This window comes from Priapulus caudatus, unplaced genomic scaffold (genome assembly GCF_000485595.1).
Source record: "Priapulus caudatus unplaced genomic scaffold, Priapulus_caudatus-5.0.1 Scaffold358, whole genome shotgun sequence".
In the NCBI taxonomy this organism is placed as follows: domain Eukaryota; kingdom Metazoa; phylum Priapulida; class Priapulimorpha; order Priapulimorphida; family Priapulidae; genus Priapulus; species Priapulus caudatus.
This window is the reverse complement of record NW_014577419.1, coordinates 266925-276313: the sequence shown is the minus strand read 5'-3', so window position 1 is coordinate 276313 and position 9389 is coordinate 266925. Positions and strand designations below refer to the sequence as shown.

Genomic DNA, 9389 nt, shown 5'->3' with positions numbered 1-9389 from the left:
TCTTTCTCTTTCTCTTTCTCTCTCTCTCTCCTCTCTCTCTCTCCCTCCCTCTCTCCTCTCTCTCTCCCCTCTCCCTCTCTCTCCTGTCTCTACACATCTCGCTTCATCGCTTATACGACTCTCTTGCGTCCTCTCCCTCATACAGCGAACCATATGATCAAAGTTTCATATATTCTTCAGATAATCTATTAATTTCCATAGTTGAGGAAATTGCCTGCGAATTCAATTTCAAAGCTGTCACATAAATTAAACGTGCGTGGAAATCGCAATCTGCGCATGCGCCTCCACACGCACGCACGCAAGCACACACACACACGCACACGTACTTGTACACGACGACACGCACACGTACACCCACACGCACGCACACACACACACACACACACACACACACACACACACACACACACCACCCCCCTCCCACACACACACACATCCCAACCCACAACCACGACAAAGCGTCACATTCCACACACTATATCTGTAAACGGCTCCCCCCTCCTCCGTGTGTCTCTAACTCAGCCGGGACCCTAGGCGGGCTCGGTTAGGGGGAGAATGACCTTGAATGAAGCCAAGAAGAGCGGAACTGACTCCCTGCGGCAGCCGAGCGTGTCAGTCAGGATGGTTCAGGAGAATCAATAAAGAAGCGGCGATGTCTCAGCGTCGTGGCGGTGCTGGTGGCCGCGGCTGTTGACCGGAGAGACCGAGCGGCCGCAGATATAACCCCGCGGTACTCCTCCCCCTCCTTCTCCTCCTTCTCCTCCTTCTCCTCATTCTCCTTCTCTTCCTTCTCCTCTCCCTCCTCCTGCAGTTGCTGTTCCCGCACCACTTTACCCCCTCCTTCACCTTCTCCACCATCTCCTCCCCTTCGTTCTCCCCCACCTCTTCGTCCTTCCCCCTCTTTGTCCTCCTCCCCTCCTTCTTCTTCTTCTCCTCCTCTTCCTTATCCTCCTCCTTCTCCGCTTCCGTTGCCTGCGATTGCTGACATCGCTAAGCCGTCGCTATGGTCACGCTTGCCTGACGGCCAGAAATACGAAGCCCGCACGAGAGCTTCAATAAGAGAGAGAGAGAAAGGGGGGACAGGAGAGGAGAGGGGGAGAGGGGGAGGGGGAAGACAGAAGAGAGGCACTTCGGTAATCCGGCTTTCTTTGATGCGCGCGTCCCGAGGGAAATGCGCCGGTAGATGGCGGTGCTGTCAGACGCCTAAAGCAATTTAGACAGCTAAGAGAGAGAGAGAGAGCGTGCGAGAGAGAAAGAGAGTGGGGAGTGGAAGAGAGGAAGAGGGCGAGAGAGAGAGCGGAAGTAAGCGAGCGAGATAGAGAGAGAGGAGGAAGAGAGCGAGAGAGAGAAAGCGCGCGCAAGAGAAAGAGTGACTGAGAGGGAGAGAGAGAGCGCACACGCGCGAGAGAGAGAGAGACAAGATAAAGCGGGAGAGGAAAGGAGAGACGGCGAGCGAGAGAGAAGGGGAGGGCGCGCAAAAGAGAAGGAGAGAGAGAGAGAGAGCGCGAGCGAGAGGACGTAAGCATCAACAGTCAGTTTGAAGTCATACATACATTACATATATAGTGGCCTATCTATATGAACCACACCGTGCGTGTGTGCATGTGTATATGTGCGTGTGTGTGCGCGCACTCGCGCGAGTGTGTACGTATGTGTGTGCGTGAGTGAGCGCGCAGTGCGTGTTTCTCCTGTGTGTGTGTGGTGTGTGTGGTGTGTGTGTGTGTGTGTGTGTGTTGTGTTGTAGTGTGTATGTGTGTGCCGTATTTGTGTGTGGTGGCGTGTGTGTGATGTGGTGTGTGTGTGTGTGGTGTGGCGTGCTGTGTTTGTCTGCTGTTCGTGTGTGTGTATGTTGTGTGTGTGTGTGGTGTTGTGTGTGTGTGTGTGTCAGTGTCGTCGTGTGTGTGTGTGAGTGTGTGCGTGTGTGTGGTGGTGTGCGGTGTGTGTGTGTGTGTGTGTCTGTGCGCGTAGTGTGTGTTGATGTCCTGTCTGTGTCGTGCTGCGGTGTGTGTGTGTGTGTTGGTGTGTTGTGTTTGTTCAGTGAATTGTGCGTGCTGCGTGGCTGTGTGTGTGTGTGTGTGTGTGATGTGTGTGTGTGTGGTTGTGTTGTGTGTGTGTGTGTGTGTGTCTGATTCGCTGTGTGCTGCCCTTGATGATCACAGCTAACTGGGTCTAGCGGGAACTAACACTGCTGCGTATTACATCATCCCATATTAGTGTAACAGATTGCTGCATTGATTCCTCGCTTGTTGCCTCCATAAATAGACAATCAATGAGCGAAAGCTCTCTCTCTCTCTCTCTCTCGTCTCCTCTCTCTACTCTCTCTCTCTCTCTCTCTCTCGTCTCTCTCTCTCTCCTCTCATCCTTTCTCTCGCTTCTCTCGTCTCTTCCTCTCTCTCTCGTCTCTCTCTGTTCTATCGCTCTCACCCCCCTCTTCTCACACACGACACAACACACACACACATCACGACACAACCACACGAACACACACACACAGCGCGCGAGCACGACACACACACACACACACACACACACACTAGTCCCTCTCTCTTGCTCTCCCTTCTCTCATCACTCGCTCTCTGCCCTTTTATATTACCCTCTGCCCACGCTGTGTTGTTCTCTTCTCTGCCTCTCCCTTCGCTTGCCATCAATCACCCTTACTTCATCCCCCACTCTCCTCTCTCCACTCCCTTCTCATCCGCCCCACCTCTACTCCCTCCCTTCTCATCCCCCACTCTCTCTCCCTGCCCTTCTTCATCCCCAACCACCTCTTGAATCTTACATAATTAACGGCCAGGATCCGTTGCGCCCTCATCTTCCTCTCACCCGCTTTTCTCCTTCAATCATTTTCTTGCGCTTTCCCCAATCCCTCGCATAATTCCTTCCTCTTCTTTCTTCTCAATTCTCATTCTCATTCTCTTCTCCCCCCCCCGAATCCCACCCACTCCTACCTCCAACGCGTCCCTCTCCTCATTACTCTCTCCCTCTCTCTCTCGTCACTCTCCTTTCTCCTGAGAACATCGCCTCTCTTCATCAATCTCTTTATCTCTCTCTCTCTCGGCTCTCTCTCGTTATCTCTCGCTCATCTCTTCTCTCTCTCGTCTCTCTTCTCGGCGCATCTCGCTACTCTTCCATCTCTCGGCGCTCTCTCCTTCTTCTCGACTCTCTCTTCTCTCTCTTTATCTTTCTCTTTCTCTTTCAATCTACTCTCTCTCTCTCTATCTATCTTTCTCTCTCTCCTCCTCACTCTCTCTCTCTTCTTTCTCTATCTCTCTCCTCTTTCTCTCTTCAGCTCTCAGCCTCTCCGGCTCCTCTCCTCTCCTCTCTCGTCTCTATCTCTCTATCTTTTCTCTCTTTCTCTCTCTCTCGCTCTTACTTTACTCTCTCTCTCTCTCTTCTCTCTTCTCTCGCTGCTCTCTTATCTCTCTCTCTCTACTCTCTCTCTCGTCTCTCTCTCTCCTCTTTCTCTTCTCTCTGTCTGGTATATCCCGCCGACGTTGTCCGCGGGTCGGAATGTGCTCCTTCCTCCTCTCCTCTCTCCTCCTTCTCCTCCTCCTCCTTTCTCGCTCCCTAAATCACCTTTCACGCGTCTCCCTCTTTCCAGCTCGCCCAGCCGTACGCCCATCGAGAGAGGAACTCGTCAGCGGCGCGACGACGCCCGACGACCGGCCTCGGCAACCAACCGACGCAATCGTCCCACACGACTTCCCTCATCGAGCTAGAAGAGATCGCAAGATTAAAGATCTAAGCTTCAAACCGACCTGGTTCGCGTCGCATCTTCTCCGCCGTCTCCAGTGCCGCGCTGCCGATCGGCCAACGCTACTAACAGGTCGGAGGGTGGTGCCTGGCGGGCGGAGCGGCAGGTGAGAGAAGACACGCGCGCTACGAGAACGCGGCTCGACACGGGTGTCGCGGCTTTCTATTTCCGATCTGCTTCGTCACGTCGAACAGTGTTTCTATTGGTGTTCTATGTGCGGCGATCCGGATACGCGTTCGCACGCGTCGCGTCACGGGCGATACGAACAGCACGCATAGTGAATCTGGACGATCTAGAGGCCTTATAATTGCACAATAGAGCGGCGGGCGAGATGGAGAGCAGATGCACGCACACGCCACGCACGCACTTCACGTGAACGCTCGCGCGCATTCAAACATACTACACTCACGCACGCGCGCACATGCGCACGCATACACGACGCCCTATTTCTGCGCGTGCACACACCCCAACCACACAACACACACGCACGCACGCAGACCCTTACCAAACGACAACACGCACACCCACGCAGCACAGAAACAAACGACGGATATAGGCATATAATTCGATCAATGCTGTGCACGGCCCGCGAGCCCCAACGCAGGCGCACGAACCGAGAGTGTGTCTATAAGAGTGAGTTGAAACACGGACTGACTGGCCTCTTTCCCACGACAATGCGTGCGTGCTGTTATTATTAGAATGTGATATTAATATATTAGTTATATATATATATATATATATACATATATATATATATATAGATATATATATATATGATAGTAATAGTGCTTACGTTACCACGTGCTATATTTAGAGGAATAGTTATGAATATCGTTACGCTAGTATTAGGAGAGAAATATCAGAGCGAAAGAGGAAAGAGAGAGAGAGAGAGAGAGGAGAGAGAGAGAGCAGAGAGAGAGAGATGAGTGCAGAGATGCGAGAACTGAGAGCAGACTAGCAGAGATGGGGCGGAGGAGCCGCGGGTGTGGGCCATATCGACAGAAGACGGAGGTAGAAGCGGTTCCTAGTGGGACAATATTAATGTATAATGTACTCTCCTCCATCTCCCGTTCTCCATCGATTCGTGCTCTAATCTCCTCTCGCCCCTCCCCCCTCTCTCTCTCTCTCTCTCTCTCTTCTCGCTCGTTCTCTTCGCTCGCTCCTTCTCTTTCATATCTCTTGCTTCTCTCCCCTCTCTCCTGTTCGTCTCTCTCTCTCTCTCTCTCCTCGTCTCCTCGTCTCTCTCTCTCTTCTCTCTCTCTCTCTCTCCCTCTCTCTCTCTCCATCTCTCTCTCTTCTCCTCTATCTCTCTCTCTCTCCTCTCCCTCCCGCCCTCTCTTCTCCTCTCTCATCTCTCTCTCTCTCTCCTTTCTCTCAGTCGCTCTCTCTCTCTCTCTCTCCGCTCTGCTGTTCTCCTCTCTTCTCCGCTGACCGACTAACACCCCGTATATATGCGTATCCTCTGCGTTGCCCTACGTTAAGTACTGTTTCGTGCTTGGAATTTCTGCTTCACTAACGTCTCGCCTGTGGGGGAGGGGAGGGGGAGGGGACAGGGGACCGATAGGAAAGCGGTTCTACTCAATCATAGCTCAATGTAATAAAACTATCAAGTGCCTCCTTTTCTACGAGAGCTTCATCTGGTCACGTTGCGGTGGTGGCTTCGCAAGCCGCGGCCGCGGCACGGCAGCACCGTCGCCTCCGGACGTGACGTATAAGCAGTGTCGTGACGTCAAGTCGATGAGTCACATCTCGCGCGCGCGCGCGTGCGTGCGTGCGTGCGTGCGCGTGTCTCCGTGCGTGTGTGTGTATTTGTACTAGCTTCGTAGTTGTTGTTGTGCTGCTGTCTTGGCTCTCAAACGCGACAGGCCCGCCCTCTAGCTGCAAACGAACGAACTACGCATATACCACGCATGCATTTACTGTTATGCGCACGCGTACACATACATATACACGCACGCGCGCACTGTTACACGCACGCGCGTACTGACGCTTCCTGGTCAGCGGGTGGGACTTACCTTTAACGACGGATTTATATCTCCGACGTTCTGTGATAGAGGGAGGTTTAAACATGTGAACCCACCCTCCTTCACAAGCCCACAACGCGTGAAGCGTGTGAAAACTCGCTTTCTCACATCGTCCGAGCTTGAAGCATGTTAGAATATACTCATGTACATCCTCGGAGCTTGAAGCGTGTGAAAATCTGCTAGCTGATACATCGACTGAGCTTAAAGCGTGCTGTAATAGTGAATTCCTGCGAAATTAGAGAAATTACTTATTTTCTTTGACAGACACGTCTCTTTGGGTGTCGAATTTTCACATACAGTGTGTATCACTATTCGACAGTCTACCAGTCTGTGTGTCGAATGTACGCACACGGATTTATCACTATTGTACACACGAACAAATTGTACGCGTCGAGTGAATTAACAGCGTGTGCGAATGTTAAATTAATGTTACCTCTACGAATTAATTGAATTAATTGACACATTCGCCTAGCGTGGTTGACATAAGTGGCTGGAGCCAATTATTGTTGCGATAGGACATTCTAAAAACAAAGCTTGGCAACGAAATGCAACGAAAGTCGACAGTATGGTATGCCTCATGACCTACGACCCGTGACCTTCAACTCGTGACCCACGACCTCGACACGTTTCTGACGTGCCGACGTCTCCGTTAGAAGAATTCGAATTTCTTACCTGCTGCTATGACAACGACGTCGGCCTCACGGCGGGCGTGGCGACGACAAGACGGTTGTTTACACCAGGGGGCGTGGGCGGCTGGCTTCCTGTGACGTCACCGATGACGCTCCACTGTGCACGCAGCGTGCAGCTGGGAAGTTCCCGACGCGAGCGCTCGCGGCGAGCCGAATATGGTTACTACTAAAGTCGAATGACTGGCATCGCCTGTTATTTGTATTTCTTTAACGCGTATTGTACACTAATTCTTCTAACTCCATTAGTCAGTGCCGAGTAGCAAAAAAATCTTCTAAAGATAAAATCACAGCGTCTTCCATTCAGCAGATGCCAGCGGAATAAACCGTTTTGCTAATTAATCAAGAATGTTTTGGGGCGTAAAAATCTTTCCGCCACGCTCATGCTCGTCTGCTTTCTCTGTCTAACGCTACGCGCGCGTAGCGGGATATGAAAAACACAAGAAGACATTCATCATTATCGACACGCAACATATAGCGGGCGAGCTAATAACCGCCTCAGCGATCCGGACACGAGGGGCGTGTGCGTCCTCAGGCAGTAACGGACGAGGTCAACGCTCGCGTGCGGCCGGTGTCGTCATGGACAGCGATGCGAGATCGTCTGCCTGTCGCGTCGGTGGCGCGCCTGTCCGTGATTAATAACTGATCTAAGAAATCGTGTCTACCGGATCCGCTTGGTCCGCGATAGAAAGATGCGAAAATACGGCCCAAACGGCGCGAAGAACCGTGAGTGATTAGATGTATTAAATGACGTGTGCTGTGCGTGCGTGCGTGCGTTGCGTGTGTTGGGGGGATGTTGTGCGTGGCGAGCAGTGCGACGTGTGTTACCGTGCGTGCGGTGTGTAAGCGGGAGGGGGTATTCGATTCACATTAGGGGAGAATGGAATATCGAGCATAAAATTTTGCGGACGTACCACCTCTTATGATTACAGCCCCTGAATGTGTGCACAGCAAGCGACAGAGAGAATGAGAGTAGTACGAAAACAGACAGACAGAAAGACACAGAGAAGAGAGAGAGTAGAGAGAGACACCAGAGGAGACAGACAGGAAGCAGAAGAGAGAGAGAGAGCAGAGAGAGAGAGAGAGAGAAGAGAGAGAAGAGAGAGAGAGAGAGAGAGCAGTAGAGAGAGAGAGAGAGACAGACAGACAAAGAGAGAGGAGAGAAGAGAGAAAGACAGAGAAGAAAGAGAGAGAGAGAGAGAGAGAAATAAATAAAAGGGGAGAGAGAGAAAGAGAAAGAAAGAGAGAAAAAGAGGACACGGGGGTTTAAGAGTAAGGGAGAGGGTACGGTGGCGAGCCCAGCAATCGCCGTTTTCAGTAAACTCCTGATAATCCACCTTCATCTCTGTTTTCGCATGGCCGCGAAAAACGCAGGCAGCGGCTCACAGCTGAGCCCGATCCTGAAATCATTATTTACATCTCGCCAATTTTTATTTGATTTTTATCTCATCCCGATTTTTCTTAAGCAAAAAAATATATCCCGGGCAATCGATGATGCGCGCGCAAGCACACACAGAGTTCGACTGCAAGCATGACAGCAATGCAAGAAGGAACCTAGGAGATAGAGGAGAAGCGGGAACGGGAGAGAGAAGGGGTAGGGAGAGCGGCAGCGAAAGAGAAGAGGAAGAGGGAGAGAGCGAGAAAGTGAGTGGGGAGGGGAAGAGAAAAACAATGAGAAGGAAAAATGCCGCTGCGGAAGAGGAGAGAGCAGATTCAGGCAGCGAACCAGGCAGTGCAGCGCAGGGCCAGGCGCAGTCAGGCTGGCAGGTAGGGCAGGCAGGCAGGCAGGCTAGGCAGGTAGGCAGGCAGGCAGGCAGCGCAGGCAGGACGGAAGGCAGCGCAGCGCAGGCAGGGCAAGCAGGCAGGAACCCATAATCAATAACACGGCCGCGCGTAAACGCAACGATATAACTGCGCAAGAGCATTACGAGTAATCTACATGGCTGGTATTCTCCTGTCGTCGTAGTAGTGATGCTGCTGCTGCTACTGGCTGGCTGCTGCTGCTACTTAGCCTGCGTTGCTAAGCTGCGCTGGCTGCTGCTAGTGCTACTCGCTGGGCTACTAGCTAACGCAGCAGATACCTCTATCTGCTGTTGCTAACTTTAAAATAAACGAAATGGAAGGGGAGTTGGGCTTAAAACAAGGCGTGAATACTATAAAAGCTGGACGTAACGGCGGCGTTGCTTATTGGGATGCGGAACGGACTGTCACTGCGAGCGTCTCGTTATATTTGAAATGAGGAAGCTCAGGCCTCGGTGGCAGAGAGGGCTGCTGCTGCTGGCTCGCTGCTGCTACGCTGCTTAGCTGGCTTTGCTGCTGCTACTCGCTGTTGCTAACTGCTGCCTGCTACTGGCTGCTGCTCGCTGGCTACTAGATGCTTACTAATGATGAAAAAAAGGCTGCTGCTGGCTGATGGCTGCTGCTCGGCGCTGCTGCTGCTACCACTGCTGCTGCGCTAACACTGCTGCTGCTGCTGCTGCTCGGAGGCTGCTGCTGCTGCCTGGCTGCTGCGCTACTACTACTTACTAACTGCTGCACTTCTCTACTCGGCTGCTTACTAGATGCTACTACTAGCTGCTGGCTGGCTCGGCTGGCTGCTGCTAGCTAAGTCTGGGCTGCGCTGCTGGGCTACTACTTACTATTCACTGCTGCTGGGCCTGCTGGACGGCTGTCTGGCTGCTGCTGCTTGGAGTGGTGGTGGTGGGCGGTGCTGTTGATTGCTGCTGCTACTGCTGCTGCTTTGCTGTTTGCCTGGCTGGCTGCTGTTGCTAACTACTGTTGCTGCTGCTGCTACTACCACTACTGTTATTGCTGCAGATGCAGGAGGCTGCAAACACCGACAAGAAGCCAGCCGCCCCGGCATCCGTTACCCTGGTTACCACAGCCACAACCTAGTACTACTAATGGCAACTACTATTAGACTAG

At 52.3% G+C, this 9389-nt stretch overlaps 1 protein-coding gene across 1 annotated transcript in view; it reads left to right on the top strand.

The window, feature by feature from the left end:
• LOC106809488 (gamma-aminobutyric acid receptor subunit gamma-4-like) overlaps window positions 1–6637 on the top strand; it is a 22401-nt gene extending 15764 nt beyond the window's left edge. Inside the window, exon 4 of the mRNA XM_014812576.1 lies at window positions 6432–6637. Coding sequence (XP_014668062.1) covers window positions 6432–6637 — 206 coding nt within the window. The remainder of the gene's footprint in view (window positions 1–6431) is intronic.
• Window positions 6638–9389: the final 2752 nt, after the last annotated feature.